This window comes from Lepidochelys kempii, chromosome 3 (assembly GCF_965140265.1).
Source record: "Lepidochelys kempii isolate rLepKem1 chromosome 3, rLepKem1.hap2, whole genome shotgun sequence".
NCBI classification, from domain to species: Eukaryota; Metazoa; Chordata; order Testudines; family Cheloniidae; genus Lepidochelys; species Lepidochelys kempii.
The window spans coordinates 130,880,252-130,900,204 of NC_133258.1; the positions used below are offsets into that span (position 1 = coordinate 130,880,252).

General features: G+C 40.6%; 1 protein-coding gene across 2 annotated transcripts in view; it reads right to left on the bottom strand.

The window, feature by feature from the left end:
• Nucleotides 1–19,953, bottom strand: part of RAB4A (RAB4A, member RAS oncogene family) — a 32,277-nt gene continuing 12,324 nt past the window's right edge. Inside the window, exons 4-8 of one of the 2 annotated variants that reach the window (XM_073338058.1) lie at nucleotides 18,576–18,638; nucleotides 14,327–14,481; nucleotides 11,852–11,947; nucleotides 9,550–9,711; nucleotides 1–1,129 (exon numbers count right to left, since the gene is read on the bottom strand). In XM_073338058.1, coding sequence (XP_073194159.1) covers nucleotides 9,596–9,711; nucleotides 11,852–11,947; nucleotides 14,327–14,481; nucleotides 18,576–18,638 — 430 coding nt within the window. In that variant the 3' untranslated portion in view covers nucleotides 1–1,129; nucleotides 9,550–9,595. Of the gene's footprint in view, nucleotides 1,130–9,549; nucleotides 9,712–10,795; nucleotides 10,822–11,851; nucleotides 11,948–14,326; nucleotides 14,482–18,575; nucleotides 18,639–19,953 lie in introns of those variants that run through there. The other variant, XM_073338059.1, reaches the window with a different exon arrangement.

Below are 19,953 nucleotides of genomic sequence, written 5' to 3' on the forward strand. Positions count from 1 at the left end.
TTTTTAGAATATTTAAAATAAATTTTAATGAAAATTCCACATTCAGCATAGTTGGTTGCACTTCCTAGATACCGTACATTTGAAACACTTGGCCGCACTGAACAGGTATGCATTCAGCAGCACCCATTACTTTTTATGGCCGATTGCTTTATTAGTAGCTAAAGCATTTTTAAGAAGTGCAGTCTAATGAGATTAAGCAATACCTTATAGAAACTGCTCTCATTACAGACACATGAAAGATCACCACAATGATTTCTCATGGACTCCTCACGCAGCATTAGAATCATTAAATAGAAGATGCACAGTTTTTCCAAACAAAAACAAACCCACTAACCTCATTGGCCCCCGCTTCTATACAACAGAAGTAGAAAAGGAAAAGAAAAGAACCAGAGAACACAGAAAAAAATTCCAAGATCCAAGGTCAGACAGCAGTCATTTCAGAGACTTAGCAGCAGCATTTTTAACCTACAAAGTAGGAAAAAATATAGTTGAGAGAAATTTATTTAAGAATGGTCAGAAAACAGGACAGATGCACTTCATTAAAACGTCCATTCCAAATCTGACAGATTAGTAAACGTAGGTAATGTCCTCACCGTACTTCAAGAATGATCATGTAAACACCCTGTAGAGTGTGGCAAACGTAGTGAAGAAGGAAAAATCAGTGACAGTGCCAGTGGCTTTGTATTTCAGGTCATAAACATAACCTAGTGTGCAATTAACACAAACACGACAAAGCCTAACTCAGTTAACAAGTTTTAGTTAATATGATTAAAAAAATAAAATATAATTGCTTTTAGTGCAACATTTATTATATCAAACATAAGTAGATCATGCTTTGGAAATTTACTGTTACATTATATACAGTATACAGCAATACTTTAAAGGTGAGTGACAAAAATATGTAACGGAAAATGGTTTACATACAGGTGAGTCTTAGTATTGTCCACTGAATTGTCAGGTTTGTTTTGCAGTCTGCTGTGTCATATGCACATTCTTGCCTACCACCATACAGAACTGTTTTTCCAGCAGTGGCTTTTCTGTTCACATACGTTAGTAAAGATGTTTTTAAAAAACTGCATAGCCTTCAAGCTTTGTCAGTTGTTGCTACAAACACCAATTGCATGGACATCTGAAAAATACAAAAGAACATATCATTGCTGTGAACATTTTATGAAAATTTAAGCTTTCTAAGTTTAGGGGGGAAAAAAAGGTTCAAATCCTGCAATTGGATCCATGCACATGCACCCTTGCGAAGCCCCATTGAAGTTCCTGGGACTTCAGATGGATGCATTCTTCAAGTCATTTGCAAACTCAGGATCCCTCAAGCTGCATCCTCCTTCTAGTTTTCCTTCATTTAAAGAGCACAAAGCCCTTTAAAGCCCTTTGATTGAGGGATTGCCAACTCACAGATTACACTAGGAATAGAAAGTTTCATTTTAGGATTTAAGGATGACAGTTGATTTAAGAAATCAATATTTGCAAATTTTTAAAACTTTGCTCTCTTTCTTAAGTTTCAACCTCCTCTGTTCAGATTTCTGCTAGCAACTTGAATGAAGAGGATGTGTACTACTCATACTATATCACACGCAGGCCAAAATGAATGCAGAGAAAATAATTCAGTTATTGCGTTTCAAAGACCAGTTTTATTTTTAATACATCTGCAGCTCAGAGCAACTGGGTGGCTCTCCTCAAAAACCATCTGTTTATTGCACCAAATGCAGCATGTATTGATTACCTGCCCTATGAGCAGGTGACATATGTGTGCATTCGGTGCAAGGAGCTCCTGGCTCTCCAAGATTGTGTACGGGCTTTGGAGATCAGGGTGGCTGAGCTGGAGGAGCTAAGGGAGACAGAGAGGTAACATAGATGAGACTTTCCAGGACACAGTAGAACGGTCCCACCCCCCGTCTGACAGCCTCTGTGTTATTGAGGAGGATGAAAGTCTCCAGGAAGGAGGACATCCAACTGAAGCAGAGGGAAATGATCCTGTAGTTGGGACCCTCCTTCCAGATGAGGATACCTCTCCAAGGGAGGGAACTCCAGTTATTAGGAAGAGACAGGTATTAGTAATGGCCGATTCTAATTGTTAGAAACAGATAGCTGGGTTTGCGATGACCAAGAGAACCACTTGGTGACTTGCCTGCCTGGTGCAAAGGTTGCGGATCTCTCATGACATCTAGATAGACTTATGTGTAGTGCTGGGGAGGAGCTGGTGGTCGTGGTACATGTAGGTACCAGTGACATGCGAAGGATGGGAGGGAGGTCCTGGAGGCCAAATTTAGGCTGCTAGGTAAGAAATTGAAGTCCAGGAGCTCCATGGTAGCAGTCTCTGAAATGCTTCCAGTTCCACACGCAGGGCCAGTTAGACAGGAAGAACTGCAGGGTCTCAATGTGTGGATGAGACAATGGTGTAGGTAGGAGGGGGAGGGGGGGTTAGATTTATTAGGAACTGGGTAAACTTTTGGGAAAGGGGGAGCCTATACAGGATGGATAGGTTCCACCTAAACCAAAATGGAACCAGATTACTGGCATTTAGTTTAAAATTAAAAAGGTCATTGAGCAGTTTTTAAAGGGATGGGGGAAAGCTGACAGGTGCGGAAGAGCACATGGTTCGGACACAGACATCCCTTAGCGGGAGGATATATAAATGAAGATTCTCTATGTCCTAGTAAGGAGGAGAGGATGGAAGATGATAAAATACAGGTAGGATCTGATGAGAAACAGTCAAATGAAAAAAGTCTCATTCAATTACATCACATAAGTGGCAGACACCTAAAAAGTGACAAGTTTTTAAAGTGCTTATATGCCAATGCTAGAAGTCTAAATAATAAGATGGATGAACTAGAGCGCCTCGTATTAAATGAAAATATTGATATAATAGGCATCACAAACACTTGGCAGAATGAGAGTAATCAATGGGACACAGTAATACCAGGGTACAAAATATACTGGAAGGACAGAACAGGTTCTGCTTGTGGGGGAGTGGCACCACATGTGAAAGAAAGCATAGAATCAAATGAAGTCAAAATCTTAAATGAACCAATGTACCACAGAATCTAAGGATAGTAATTTCATGATTGAATAAGAATAATATAGCAGTAGGGATATATTACTGACCACCTGACCAGGATGGTGATAGGGACTGTGAAATGCTCAGGGAGATTAGAGAGGCTATTAAAATAAAAAAAACTCAATAATAATAGGGGATTTCAACTAGCCACATATTGACTGGGTGCATAATCACCTCAGGATGGGATGCAGAGATAAAGTTTCTTGACACCTTAAATGCATCTTGGACCAGCTAGTCCTGGAACCCACAAGAGAAGAGGCCATTCTTGATTTAGGACCAAGTGGAGCACAGGATCTGGTCCAAGAGGTGAATATAGCTGGACTGCCTGATAATAATGACCATAATATAATTAAATTTAACATCCCTGTGGCGGGGAAAACACTACAGCAGCCCAACACTGTAGCATTTAATTTCAGAAAGGGTAACTACACAAAAATGAGGAGGTTAGCTAAACAGAAATTAAAAAGGTACAGTGCCTTAAGTGAAAGCCCTGCAAGCTGCATGGAAACCTTTTAAAGGCACCATAATAGAGGCTCAACTTAAATGTATACCCAAATTAAAAAAACAAATTAAGAGAATTAAAAAAGTGCCACCATGGCTAAACAACAGGTAAAAGAAGCAGTGAGAGGCAAAAAGGCATCCTTTAAAAAGTGGAAGTTAAATCCTAGTGAGGAAACTAGAAAAGAGCATAAACTCTAGCAAATGAAGTGTAAAACTATAATTAGGAAGGCCAAAAAAGAATTTGAAGAACAGCTAGCCAAAGACTCAAAAAAGGAATACAATTTTTTTTTTTTTTTTTTTTTAAAAGGACATCAGAAGCAGGAACCCTGCTAAACCACCAGTGGGGCCACTGGACGATCAAGATGCTAAAGGAGCACTCAAGGACGATAAGGTCATTGCGGAGAAACTAAATGAATTCTTTGCATCAGTCTTCACGGTTGAGGATGTGAGGGAGATTCCCAAACCTGAGCCATTCTTTTTAGGTGACAAATCTGAGGAACTGTTCCAGATTGAGGTGTCATTAGCGGAGGTTTTGCAACCAACTGATAAATTTAACAGCAAGAAGTCACCAGGACCAGATGATATTCACCAAAGAGTTCTGAGGAACTCAAATGTGAAATTGCAGAACTAACTAACTATAGTTTGTAACCTATCATTTAAATCCACTTCTGTACCAAATGACTCAAAAATGGGCCAAATGGGCCAAAAGGAATCTGATGAGGTTCAATAAGGATAAGTGCAGGGTCCTGCACTTAGGACGGAAGAACCCAATGCACAGCTACAGACTAGGGACCGAATGGCTAGGCAGCAGTTCTGCGGAAAAGGACCTAGGGGTGACAGTGGACGAGAAGCTGGATATGAGTCAGCAGTGTGCCCTTGTTGCCAAGAAGGCCAATGGCATTTTGGGATGTATAAGTAGGGGCATAGCGAGCAGATCGAGGGACGTGATCGTTCCCCTCTATTCGACATTGGTGAGGCCTCATCTGGAGTACTGTGTCCAGTTTTGGGCCCCACACTTCAAGAAGGATGTGGATAAATTGGAGAGAGTCCAGCGAAGGGCAACAAAAATGATTAGGGGACTGGAACACATGAGTTATGAGGAGAGGCTGAGGGAGCTGGGATTGTTTAGCCTGCAGAAGAGAAGAATGAGGGGGGATTTGATAGCTGCTTTCAACTACCTGAAAGGGGGTTCCAAAGAGGATGGCTCTAGACTGTTCTCAATGGTAGCAGATGACAGAACGAGGAGTAATGGTCTCAAGTTGCAGTGGGGGAGGTTTAGATTGGATATTAGGAAAAACTTTTTCACTAAGAGGGTGGTGAAACACTGGAATGCGTTACCTAGGGAGGTGGTAGAATCTCCTTCCTTAGAGGTTTTTAAGGTCAGGCTTGACAAAGCCCTGGCTGGGATGATTTAACTGGGAATTGGTCCTGCTTTGAGCAGGGGGTTGGACTAGATGACCTTCTGGGGTCCCTTCCAACCCTGATATTCTATGATTCTATGACTGGAGGATAGCTAACGTGATGCCAATTTTTAAAAAGGGCTCCAGAAGCAATCCCAGCAATTGCAGGCCAGTAAGCCTGATTTCAGTACCGGGCAAACTAGTTGAAACAATAGTAAAAACAAAATTGTCAGACACATAGAAGAACATAATTTGTTGGGGAAGAGTCAACATGGTTTTTGTAAAGGGAAATCATGCCTCAATCTACTAGAATTCTTTGAGGGGGGTCAACAAGCATGTGGAAAAGGGTGATCCAGTGGATATAGTGTGCTTAGATTTTCAGAAAGCCATTCACAAAGTCCCTCACCAAAGACTCTTAAGCAAAGTAAGCAGTCATGAGAAGGTCTTCTCATGGATTGGTAAACTGGTTAAAAGATAGGAAACAAAGGGTAGGAATTAATGGTCAGTTTTCAGAATGGAGAGGGGTAAACAGTGGTGTTCCCCTGTGGTCTGTACTGGGATCAGTCCTATTCAACATATTCACAAATCATCAGGAAAAAGGGGTAAACAGTGAGGTGACAAAATTTGCAGAGGATACAAAACTACTCAAGATAGTTAAGTCCCAGGCAGAATGAGAAGAGCTACAAAAGGATCTCTCAAAACTGGGTGAATGGGCAACAAAATGGCAGATGAAATTCAATGTTGATAAAGGCAAAGTAATGCACATTGGAAAACATAATCCCAACTATACATATAAAATGATGGGGTCTAAATTAGCTGTTACTACTCAAGAAAGATCTTGGAGTCATTGTGGATAGTTCTCTGAAAACATCCACTCAATGTGCAGCAGCAATCAAAAAAGCAAACAGAATGTTGGGAATCATTAAGAAAGGGCTAGATAATAAGACAGAAAATATATTGCCTCTATAAATCCATGGTATGCCCACATATTGAATACTGTGTGCAGATGTGGTCACCACATCTCAAAAAAGATATATTGGAATTGGAAAAGGTTCAGAAAAGGGCAACTAAAATGATTCGGAGTATGGAACGGCTTCCTTATGAGGAGAGATTAGTAAGACAGGGACTTTCAGGTTGGAAAAGAGATAATTAAGGGGAGATATGATTGAGGTCTATAAAATCATGACTGGTGTAGAGAAAGTAAATAAGGAAGTGTTATTTACTCCTTCATGTAACACAAGAACTGGGGGTCACCAAATGAAATTAATAGGGAGCAGGTTTAAAACAAAAGGAAGTATTTCTTCACACAGCGCACAACCTGTGGAACTCTTTGCCAGAGGATGTTGTGAAGGCCAAGACTATAACATGGTTAAAAAAATAATTAGATAAATTCATGGAGGATAGGTCCATCACTGGCTATTAGCCAGGATGGGCAGGAATGGTGTCCCTAGCCTCTGTTTGCCAGAAGCTGGGAATGGGTGACAGGATGGAGCACTTGAAGATTATTTGTTCTGTTTATTCCCTCTGGGGCACCAGGCATTGGCCACTGTCAGAAGACGGGATACTGTGCTATATGGACCCTTGGTCTGACCCAGTATGGCCATTCTTAGGTTGGATGGACAGCTAGATGAAAAAAGCCCTCAAGAAAACCCTAGATAGTTGAAGGAAACTGGAGAGTGGGAGAAGTGCTCCTGAGGAAGTTAAGCAAACAAACCAGCTTGCTGAGCTCCCTAAAGTAGAGCATCTGACTTCCACCCATCTGTAAGCCCCTGTGTGCTACTGGAAGGAGGAGAGGAAACAGGCTTGTCTATCAATAGCTCTCCCTCTCCAGCCTGGCACACCTCCAGAGTTGGGAAGCATCAACTCTGATTCTGAGAAGGGCTGGCCAAACACAGCTCATTGCCTCCCTTTTTGTTTCAAGAGCCATGCGGGAAACAGTCAGGCATTCTTGCAAGGAGAAATCAGCTGCTGATCTTCATTGGAACATGCCCGTCATTTCCACAGTCTGCTTGAGAACTCCTGAAAAGAGAGTGAGGGATGTTACATTCTAGCCTCCCTTTCTGTCTCCCAGAGACATCTGTCAGACTGGTGCTCCCCCATATGCTGCAAATTACTTTAGACAACAGCCTGAAGTGGTAACTCTGTCTTACACCAGCAAAAGGGAAGAAGCATTTGCTGCATTTCCGCTCAAGTCATAAGAAGGGATGCAAGACACCTAAGGCTATTCTTCCTAGAAGGAAGAGGAGAATGTTTGGAACAACATATTATATTTTAATTCATTTTAAAGACCAAGTTTGATTTTTAACATTTACTTTAAAAAAAACTGATTATGAAAAAAGCCTTTGATAGATATGGACGTGTACCCTATGTTTTTTTGAATTCTGATTTCTAGAAATATTTCCATATGACACCGTGGAAATGGTTTGCACTTCTGTACAGTACAGATGTCTATTGAAAAGTTAGAACATATTTCATGGCAGCAGAACAGTGCAAAGAGCAGGGCCTTTGATTATTTTTATTCTATAGAATTTCTCAATCATTTCATATTTCAACAGTTGACGCATGGAACCTACCTCTACTTGAAGAGGAAAATGGCAGCACAAATGAACCTTTGCATATTACTTTATTGTTCAACGGTTTTGTAACCCAAGAACCCCACAACACTAACTGGCAAGGAGGTTACAAGAATATCCTGATCATGATACACAGGTTCTGGTTCACCAAAGAATGTTATGTGAAGTCTTAAATGAAATCTAGGCTCATACTGGTCATTGTTATTGTTGTGAAATGTATGTACAGACACCATGAAGAGCTGTGTATGGGTACTGAAAATAAGTTCTTAGATTCTGTGTCATAGCAGAGGTGGAAAAACAGGTTTCCTGTCAGACAGAACATGTTTATTCATGTGCCTCTGTTGCCATGTAAATTAAGCATTTTAAGTTAACACAATGGATGCACATTTACATATGAAGTCAACAGAGAGATATGCAAGTCAACAGAGAAGAGAGGAAAAACAAGTGATGCGGATATACTGTTTCTAAGTACAGACAATGAACTTTGGGGACATAAGTAAAAGGAAAGGAAGACACCCCCTAATCCTGCACCTAGGAAGTAAAGTGCATTTACATTCAGGAAAACAGGATCACAACCAGCCTTGGTTAAAGAAGCTGCAAATGGCTCTGGATTAGATAAAACTTCGTTAGACAAAAGTTGAACATAATAGTTAAGTTTAGTACCTAGAAAACATGTAATTTTGTTTTTTATGTAGCCCTTCTTTATCCATTATCATTACTCCCCAACTCTTGAATCTTTAATAAACCTATTGCTGTTTTCACTATAACAGTATCTCAGTACTGAGGTATTAAGCAAGGTGTTGATCCTGAGCTGCATCATGTAAGCTGGTGTGTACACTGTTCCCTTGGGGACCACAGACCTGGTATTTCTGTGAGTGTTCACTAGACAAGGAGCTGGACACTACAGGAACACATCAAAAGAACTCAGGGACGGGAGTACACCTATTCTTAACTTGCAAGGTAAAGGAACATAGGAATGGCCATATGGCTCAGACCAATGGTGCACCTAGTCCAGAATGCTGTCTTTAGATAGTGGCTGGTGCCATATGCTTCAGAGGGAATGAAACAGAACATCAAGGGATATCTGCCATCATCCAGTCCCAGCTTCTGGCAGTCAGAGGTTTAGGGACACCCAAAGCATGGGGTTCCTTGCCCAACCATCTTGGCTAATAGCCATAGATGGACCCATCCTCCATGAACTTAGCTAATTATTTTTTGAACCCAGTTATATTTCTAGCCTTCACAACATCCCCTGGCAATGAGTTCAACAGCCTGACTGTGTAAAGAAACACTTTCTTACGTTGTTTTAACCCTGCTGCCTTTCAATTTCATTGGGTGACGTCTGGTTCTTGTGTTACATGAAGGGGTAAATAATACTTCCTTATTCATTTTCACCACACCATTCATGATTTTATAGATCTCTACCATATTCCGCCCTTGGTCATCTCTTGTCTAAGGTGAACAGTTCCAGTCTTTTTAATTTCTTCTCATATGGAAGCTGTTGCTTACCTCTAATAAGTTTTGTTGCACTCATCTGTACTTTTTCCAATTCTAAAATATCTTTTTGAGATGGGGTAACCAGAACAGCAGACAGTATTCAAGGTGTGGGCACACCACGCATTTATATAGTGGCATTACGGTATTTATTGTCTTATCTATCCCATTCCTAACATTTATCTTTGTGACTGCCACTGCACATTGAGCAGATTTTTCAGAGAACTATGTGGAAAGGGCTGGCATTGCCCAGAGAAGTGTGCATGGGTGACGAACAGGTTGGAGGTGTCAGGGAGCTGACATCCAGCTAAGAGCAAGCAACTCTACCTCATACTGGAGGCAAGGGGGGAGGGGTGACAACTCACCTTGGTACCCCCAAAACCAAACAAGTTAGCTGTGAAAAAGTCCAACACCACAAAATATGAAGGCTCTGTATGGCGGCATCAATATAATAAACTAATGAGGTAGAGCAACCTACCAAAGATGCTCATTCTCAATTTCTATGGCTTACCTTTTGTTTCTAGAACAAGTGTTCAATTTTTTTTGTTGTGTTTTCTTTAACAGCCACATTCTTGAGCACTTTGAGCCTGTGCTCTACGTGGGGATCTCAGCTGTCTCAAGGCAGCATCTCCATACTGAATTCCTGAGCCCATCCTTTCTGGATCCAGTTCACCTGACGAGAAACAAAATGGCCTTATAAGTTATCCTCATTTGTAGATAACAGATTACAAGTAAAAATAGCTAACACTAGATAAAGTTATTAGCATTTATGTTTTCCTATCCCAGTTATAAAGAACAGGATCACAGTTTTATCATTCAGATAATTCCATCTCATTTCCCACAGTAGTTTCAAATTGTCCAGTCCTTGAACAGAACTGAAGCAGTGCATCTTACAAGTGACTTAGGGCTTGTCTACATGGGGAAAAAGCCCACAGCGGTTAGTGTGTACTAGTTCGCTGTGGGAACACTTACACTGCGCACTAAAAGTGCCTTGTGCATAGTAGCTTTCTCTGCCTGCCCAAAGTGCAGTGTTTCTCTACACTGCAGGATTTTTTTTGGCAGTGGGCACACACGCACAGCCCTCCTAGTATGGGTATAAATAGCAGTGCAGATGGCAAGGCATGGATTAAGCCAGCAGAGTAGACACCTGAAGTGTGTGGATATGTACCCCAAGTACATTCCCTACATGTTCTCTACTGGCCCAAGCTGTGCCACCCATCTACACTGCTAAATGTAGCAGTGTAGTGTCTTGCTGCAGGAACCTTTCCCTCTGCAGTAAAAGGCTGTGGCAGTGGGCAGGTGGCAGGGAAAGGCTGCCAGCTCCTGCCATTGGAGCCTTTCTCTTCAGGGAAAGATTCCAGCAGCAGGAAAAGGCTCGGGGGGGAGGGTGGAGAGAGGCAGCAAGGAAAGGCTCTGGCAGCAGGGAGCAGCTGAAGCCTTTTCCCATGGCCTCCCCGCTCCCAGAGGCTTTCACTAACTTGGGTAGCTATGCACTGCAGTGTTGACACAGTGTGCCTTCCCTGGTGGCATTTAGCTACATGTACACTACATGCCACTGAAAAGTGGTGTGTAATGTAGATGTGGCCTTAGTATGCAGTAGAGTGTGTCCACATGGGGAAATTTGTGCAAAATAGCTAATGCACTTTAAATTCACACTCTAGCTTACTGTGCACTAACTTCCCTGTGCAGACAAGCCCTCTGACTGCAGCAAGAGGTCTATTCCGTTATAGAGGTAGTTAAAGTCCAAAATAACTAACGTTTGCTTTATAGTTCCAATTTCATTCTGAGAAGAAAAAGAAAAAAAAAAAGGTTACACAATTTTAGAGACTAGTTTTCAAACAAACAAGGATCAAAAGTACCACAGTAAACCAGGGATAGATAGATCAGTTTGATACACTAGGTGTGAGCTTTCTGTTTTGGTCCATTTTAATTTAAAATACAAATAACAAATGGAGTTTTGGCCTTGATTGAGTTAAAAAGGAACAGAGGAATTTACACTAAAGAGTTCCTGAACATTCAAAATATGTCCTTGGAATTCAAAACATGGAAACTGGCTCCCTACTAGACTGAGCTTCCTGATTTTGCCAATTTTAAGAAGTTATTTTATGGAGGCACCAAGTAGACTAGAAAGTGGATTTGCTGCCATGACTATTACCATAATCAAGTCTCACTTGTACTATGAGGCACCTTGTGTATTCTGGAGCCTGCAAAAATAAAAATGAATAAGCTGACCTCAGCCAGAAGCCATTCAGGTCAATCAGAGCACTTCTATAGCAAGGCAAGGTCTCATATGTAAGTATATGATCTATTTAATCACCTTGATATTATTATTCCCTACCTATATAAAAGCAGGCGCAAAAGTGATCTGAAGAGTCATATCTGCTCTGATAGTGATGCAGCATAGAAAGCTGCTAAAACTTAAGTCTTCCTAATTCAGAGGCTCTGTTCTTGTGAAGACAAACAAGGCCACAGAGCATGCAGCCTGCAACCAAAAAGCTGAATATTAAGTCTAACATTAAGAAACTCTATGGAGGTACAGTCTCCTTTTGATGAACGCAATTAAATTTAATGTTCATTCCTGTTAACATATATGGGGAGGTAAGAGGTGGATAAACAGAAAGGGACATTTTTCTACAACAAAAGAATGTACACATTTAATCTATTCATACGTGTAATCTGTTACATAGATTTACTGATGCACTGTGACTAAACTTTTACTATAAGGAAATTCCAAAGCTGTGAGATTCTGTAGTTTTCACTGTGGGACAAGAAGTGAAAATACATTCTAACAACCAATCTTTATTTCAATTTACCTGATTCAATTTTATTAAGTATTTTTCTTGCACACTGTACAAAGGCCTCTTCAACATTCTCCCCGGTTAGTGCACTTGTTTCCAAAAACATCAGCTCTGCATTTAATGCCAGAAAAATAAAATCTCAGGTCATTAAAACTTTGAAATACTCTTTACTGTACTTGAAACAAGAAAAAGTTTGTCAGAACAGTAAGAATGTCTTTTAAACAGAAGCTATTTTTAAGTGAGACTCTGAAGCAGTTTAGCCTCCCTCCCATACAAAAAAAAAAATTAGGTTCTGAAGGTAGAAGTCCTAGAACATACTGAATATTGACATATTCATGATTATATGCAATTGAAAAATTGTTTTGGTTTGAGATTTAAACATTCTCCCTCAAGTGCTGCAAACTCAAATGGAACAGCATTCTGCTTGTGCATGGGAACCGGAAAATGAAACCAACTGCACAGGCCCATCTAGTTTTACTGTTCAAAGCAAGTGGAGGATAAAAATCAGCCAGCATTTATGGTAACACATTAGATTTATCAAGAGGTTTTAGTAATACAGATATGGATTCTTTAATTGATTGTGTTCTATGTTCCTTTAACTCACCATGCTGTTATTCAGCACAAGTGTTTTCCAGTGAATATTTTAAAAAATGCTCTAAAAGCTGCAAGCATGGTGCCAGAGAGGAAACGGTGATGTGAGCACCAAACTATGAAGCTGCTCCAAGCCAAACCTAAAATACACTTATTTTGAGCAATTTTTAAAATCTCTAATGGAAGGGAGATTAAATCGGTGGCTAATATTTCCCAAATAGGTCACAAACAACATTACATTCACCAAATAGATACTTGATCATACACAAATTAAAAATGCTGTTCTAGACTACAAAAGGCTGCATATTGTCTCTATGGCACCATGAGCTAGTTCTTGGATGAAAATTCAGCTTACCACTTTATCTCAAATATGATAGCAATACAGTTATTTGGAAGTTTACTGCATCTTTATCCAGTCCTCTGAAGTGAACTTTACCTGGGAATACCCTCTCCTCACCTTTCAGTTATAAAATTCAAATTTTAAGATTGAGAGAGAAAGCTATTCAGAAAATCCATCCCTCAATAAAAGGTCTACTTAGGAAAGATTTGTTTTAAAGGTGGAAGGGGAATAGCAGGGAAACCCCACCATTCTTCTCAGCCATAGCCCAAGATACCTTCACCCACTATCCAAACCAAGGGCATATTTGCATTTTGGCTAGACAATACCAACTTGATTTGTTCCAGCGGCTAAAGGACTGTCACTTTATAGGATTTGCTGGGTTGCCTTGTCCGTCCTGATTTTCTTAGGAGATGTTGCCTGCCTGCCTGCCTACCATTCATGTTACATTTCAAAGCTTAACTTCCCTTTACAAGGTTAATCAATGCTGCTCCACAGTGGCTTAAAGCAAGTACTGTACTATATGTTATCACCAGTTAACAGAGCAAGTTACACAACTGTTTTCCTCTTTGTGAGAAACAACGTTTGAAGTCACTCCCCACACTCAGATCCTCACATAATGTTGCATTGCCTGCAATTTTTGGATCATAGCAAAATCATGTAGGAGACTGAAAAACAATTAAGATTGGATTTTTGAGACCAGGTCTTGGTGTGTTTTTTGTTTTTTTTAAAAGAACACTGTTCCGTCTTCCTTCCCTTTCTCTCCTTAAATTGCAGAAAAGAATCAGCTGGCCTATAACTTTCATATTTTTGCCCAGGTAATGCTCTTTCAGATCCATGCAGGGAGGGGAACCTCCATGCCTGGATCTCACCCCTCCCACATGGAAGCTGCCTTTGTGCACCATCCTACCCCAAGAACCTGCAAAAGGATCTCCATAGGAGAGGGATCCTCACAGGGGGAAAAGAGTGGGAGCTAGAAGATCCCATTCATCATTCTCTCCCCAGCCCTATGAAGATATAGCCTGGAGCTGCGTTGCCTGTATTTCTGCCATATTATTTTCTCAGTGGATCTTCTCTATAGTTAGAAACCCTCCTTTAAGAGGGCCTGGAGAGTAGTTATGTGTAGGTGGAATCCTTGATAGTGTGGCTTCAATGCAGCTGTGCTATTAGGGAACAGGAAGTAGGGGATGAAGCACCTGAGGCACACAGCCCTTACATGGATGGTTCTAGCCTCCCATGGATTCCTGGGAACAAGGGGGCTTTGTGGGCCATCTTTTTGGCCTTTTCTGTTGTCAGGGAAGAGAGTTCTGTTCACTGACTCTCTCAGGAAACTACATGATGGGATCCTCAGGGAATGAAATTTCCTCCCTCCTTCCCCTTTACTTCAGCGAAGCCCTCTGTATTTAATATTAGATTAAAGGGAAGGGGCATTACACTGACAATAGTATTAGGATTTTAACAAGGTTTGTAAGTGGGCAAACGTTAGTTCCTTAGACACAAAAGCTGAATAATTTCAAGTAAAAAAAATACATCTTCAATACCAGATTAGACAGACTACCTACCATTTTCTTGTGCAAACCTGGATGCTTCTAAAAAAGTAACTTCACGATCTGCATCGAGATCCTTTTTGTTCCCACACAGTATGATCACAATATTTTGACTTGCTAACATCCTTGCATCTGTCAACCAATTAGTAAGTGCGTTGTAGGTTTCTCGGCTGCATAACACAAAAACAGTTCAATAATATACAATTACAAATATTTCTATAAACTTCTGGACCAGGGTGGCCTAAAGGATAGAACTCAAGAGATCAGGGTTCTATTCCTGTCTCTGTCACTGGCATGTTGGGTGACCTTGGACAAAATCACTTCACCTCAGTTTCCCCATTTTGAAAACGGGGATAAAATTGATCTCCTTTGTAAAGCATGTTGAGATCTACATATGAAGAGCATAACAAGAGGTTATTTACTGTCACCAGAGTTTTGCGATAGACTGAATATTCACACTCATGAGATATGTCAATGGTGCAGCTCTGATAAGTGAATTCTTTTGATAGAACTTGTTGGAGCACTCACATCCTCCTACTCTTCTTTTCACTGTTCCTCAACATTGAGTCAGAGATTATAAAAGGGGGCATGATGTTCTGGCCACCTCACTTCCTTCTACTGCCCTCTGAAGAATTCAGTTAGAACTCCAAGGAAGAGGGGAAGTTTATAGCTGAAGACAAATTTTTAAAAATGTGTCCTTTGGCAGAAAGGCTGTTCCTACCAGAGTCTCCAGAATCACTCCTATGAAGAGGATCCTTTGAGTGGAAAGCAAAAGTGACAGTCTCTTTTATCATGAGTCTTAGTCTGCCAAGAAGGCAGGCCGGTTGTGTGGAAATAGCCCTGGAAAGGCTTAATTTTGAGGATGCTTTGATTAGCCAATTGTTTAAGGACAGGTATGCATGAATCTCCACTCTAAATGCACTGCCAACTGCAGACAGGCACTTGGGGACAGTAAACACACCACATGAGAGAATGTGGTACTGGAAATGGTTCTTCCTCCTCACTACAAAATGAAGATATTTTCTGTGCATTTGAAACATGCATCCTTGAGATGGAGCGCTCCAAACCAATCTTGAAGGGCAAGGGAAGGTATAATAGATGCTAGGGTTAACATCCAGAATATAAACTTTCCTGAGGTTCAATATAGATCATAGATCTCTCTCTGGGATCAGTAAATATCTTGAGTAAAAACCTCTTCCTCTGAACTCCTTTGGCACTTCTTCTATGGCCCTCATCTCCAAAAGAAAGAGAGAGCACCTCTGTTCATAGCAGGCTTTCATAAATAAGAGGGACTCCTGAATAATCTATTGTATATAGATTCTTATACTACGCTCATCACCATAGTATCGGAGTGCTTTCTGGTAGTGCATTAAACAATGTGACTACATACCTGTCACATGTTTATTCTCTCATCCTGTCCCTGGGGGGAAAGCATGTGAAGTGGAATGCCTTGTTTTGGTAGGGTGGTTTTAAAAAAAATAAATCTACCTCTCGCTATGTGAATAGGGAAGGAGGGGGTGAAGGATTTGAATTGGCTCACACATCCACTTTGTATCATTTCCAAATGCCCACTTTGGACTGGGATAACCAGACACAACATTTTGAAAATTATATAGGTGGTATCCAAATGAGGCTATGGGGGGAGAGGAGGGAGATATGGTTCCATATTGGTTCATCGTTCTTGATCCTCAGATCAAGTCTGTGGCCTCAGGTCTGACCCAGAAAAAGTCATTGAGTCTTCCTGATCTTTTACTGGTAGCTTATCAAGGAGTACCCATTGATGTTGGTATTGTAACCTTTGATTAAAACAGGAGGAACTAGATGAAAATGGATATTTTTTGTCTGTTACCTAAAGACTTACTTCAGGTTTCCATTGGGAGGTTGGTATACTCCCAAGGACATGGCAGTAGGCCTAGTATCCTTCGTTTTAGTGGAGAATAAGCTATCACACTTCAAACAGGAGGTTCTTTACTTTTACTTTTGTCTCTGAAGACAGACTGAGCAAAGTGTGATGTTTAAGAAACTGCTGAGGCTACTGCTCTTCCAAATGCATCAGAGGAATCGAATGCTGCAATCAGTGTTTTGCCATTAACTGTTCCTCTGATATCAGTGTATTAACCAGCTTTCTCTGATCTTCTGGAAGAGATCTTTAAATATCACCATCTTTTCCTAAAGATGCAACTAGTACCTTGCCATTGTATTCTTGGTAATTGGATACTCCGATGCCAAGTATTGCCAACAAGATGATTTTTCTGCCAGTTAAATTTATCATCTTTCCTTCTGTCTGCTGGTGTAAAGTCAACTTGATGGGCCTTTGAGCTTTGAACTGCAGCCCCAACTAGAGTGAATGTGAAAATAAAGTTTTCTTAAGGAACCTGATAATAGTTTATCTCCCTACTTGGACACAGCCTGTATTGATGCAGGCTTGGACCGTATGTTTTTGGCTGGCTCTAAAAGCTCATTCAATAGCAGCAATGTAGTCACCTTCTTAGAACCAAGGATATCAAATTTAGGCTGTAGAATTTTTCCACTGCCACAGGAGGAATTTTAAGAGTTGTTGCAATTCTTCCTATTAATTTTTAAAACAAGACTGTATCCTCTGAAAGGCAATGCTAATGCCATGTCCTCCAGCTCTGGAGAGATCTCTTGATAACCTTTCAGCACTACCAGAGTATATCTGGAATAATAACTGGAGACTGGTCCTTCTCTCTAGAAACTGACATATCCCGGATCTTTGGAGCCAATAAGAGATCTCCCTTAGTTTCTTCATATAGTGAGACTGCTGAGTGTCAGGGTTATGCCCAGAAGGATAACACGAGGGCCATCTAGCCCAGGGAGGTATACAATAATCTTGCCAATAGTTCATTCTAGGCTCTATTTCATATCACCTGTCAGGGTATGGTGCTTGCTTAAATGATGGGTGTTTAGCAGTATACCCTTGCTTGTGGGTATTGCTGGTGAAATAAAAGTGGTGTAGCTTGTTCCATTCTAATTCGTTCATGTCTTGCACACAACAAAGTTACTGCTTTGAGTAACCTAGTGGTCTTGTACACTACAATCATATCGGTATTTATTTTTGTGGAAGTTTTCAGTGGGGTTTAGAAATTAGCAATAAGAGCTCACTTTGGAATGAAGTTTAGCACAAGAGCTTTAGACTAGTAGTTTTTTTGATGAACTCATGTGTACACCAGTAAACTGCTAGTGAAGTATAATGACATAACTATGAAACGTTCTGTATATATTCTCATGTTTGTGGTAATACAAAATTCCTCTAGCTAAACATTGAGTAGCTATCTAGCTTCGGATTTATTGTTTGTTTGTTTTTGTTTTTTTAACAGCACCTATTGCCATATTAAGCAAGAACACCACCTCTAAAGAATTTTTAAGGATTTATATAAGTCAGTTACACTCTGATCAGACTGGTGTTCCACAAGAATTTGGTTATAAAATGTCAGTGGGGAGAAGACAGTTGATCCTAAAAAATCAGTGCATATAGAAGTTAACACAGCTATCTGATTAACCATTGTTGAGAACTGGGTTTCACTACCAGCTAAGGAAGCTCAGTGACCCCTACAATAAAAAATTAAGACAGAAGCATGAACAGAAGTAATTCTAGTACTACATCTAGAGCTGTACCTCCCAAATCTGGGGGGATCCAGCTAACCACCTCACTTTCTCCAGAGAGCAAGAGGGGAACCGCCATACCAGCACACAGATAAGTCAGGTTTCCAGAAAAGAATTTGCTTCCTCAGTAAAGAGGCTAAATTCTGCTCTTCACTTGTGACACCCTGGGCTTGGTAAACTAGTGTCAGATTGTTATTCTGTTTCTACCTTATATTAATGCTGTTTTAGATCAGAGTGGAACTTCACTGTTTAGACCCTGATCATCCTACTAGATCTTCTCTACACCAATTCCAGCTGAATTCATTTTATTCATTCCAGCTGAATTCATTCACCAGAATTGTACACAGTATTCCTATTAGCAATGCCTTGTACAATGGCATTAATACTTCTCTCTCTACTGGAAATGCCTTGCCTGATATACCTTAGGAACACATTTGCCTTTTTTCACAACCACACCACATTAAAGCATCCTGTAACTGAACAAACCAACCACGTCTCTCTCCTCCTCTGTCACGTCCAACTGATAAGCCCCTAAGTACTGATTTTAAAGAAAAACATTTTGAATTAAGTCTATAATTCATTTGACACTAGATACTATTAAGTAAAAAAGAAAAAGCCAGAAATGGTTAATTTTTATTACCTGGTAATGTCATAGACAAGCAAAGCACCCGCTGCACCTCTGTAGTAACTTCTTGTTACAGACCTGAAAGGGAATTTTAAGTTGCAAAATTATGCTCCCATAATGTCTTTGTCATCTCAAGTCTGGGTTACCATTATGTGTTCCATATGGGGCTACGCTTTCAAACAATTCAGAAACTGAAGCAACTAATTAAGCAGTATTTCCTGGAGGAAGCACCTTCCACCAATGTTTTGCAATCTGCACTGGTTACCAAGTGACTTCCAGGCAGAGTTTGAACTGTGCGTTTGACCTAGGAGTTCCAAACTCTCTGGGTCCTGGCTACATGAGAGATTGTATCCACTCATTCCAGGGCAATTGTGATCATCCGAGGTGCATGAACAGTCCTCTGGTTTGCCCAACAGCAGGACATTCTCAGGAGTCTTCAGCTTTGAAATTCATTTCTCCTATTATTTGGTCTGTCTTTTATGACCTCCAGTGGAGGTTTTCCTAAGAGGCTCTTACTGGGTATATCTACCCTGTCTGCAATATTAGCCCAGGTTCGGAACTCTGGCTCAAGCCTAGCCCCCTCGGCCATTTACAAACAAATAGCACTAACCCGGGGCTTGGACCCAGGACCCTACAGTCAAGCCAGAACCCAAGGTTCAAACCCTATTACTTTGTCTTCTGTCAAATTTCGTGAACAGTGAAGTTCTCCCACGCTGCACCACAACAGACTAGAATGGCAACATTTTGGGAGGTGCTAAAAAATCTGGGATATGGGTGTTTGGACTTGGGCCCTCATAATTCATAGACACTGGTACCCCAGGTTGGGACTTAGGGTTCAACAATTCCTAAAGATGCTCAAATCCTAGGTTAACTAACCCAGGGTCTGCTAACTTGAGTTCCACTAACCCTGGGTATGTCTACACTGCAATGAAAGTACATCGTGTTTCAGACATGATATTTTTTTAAAAATTTGCAACTTCACCAGATAAACCCAGATAAAGAGAGTCACCCAGTGTAGGTCAGTTGTAGTTTAGCTTTAAGCAACTAAAGATAATTTCTAATTGGAGTTTTGATCAACTGTTCAGTTAAAGAATATTGAACTAGACATAACGTATCGTTGAGTACTTTTAGATAGAGGTCAATTCAAATATTTGTATCAAAACCTTCAGTATCTGCATTTTAACTGGGATCCTGGAATATACCAGATAATAAATAGCCGTCTGAATCATTTAAGGGAGTGGAGAGAGGCAATGACCTTCACTTATCAAAACCAAAACACCAATGTACCTTTAACAATATATTGTACCTATACCAACATGTCTGGGACATAGACCAGTTTCTCTAGAAGTGTATTTGGCAGACTATGAATGTATTTGACAAATGTACTAGGACT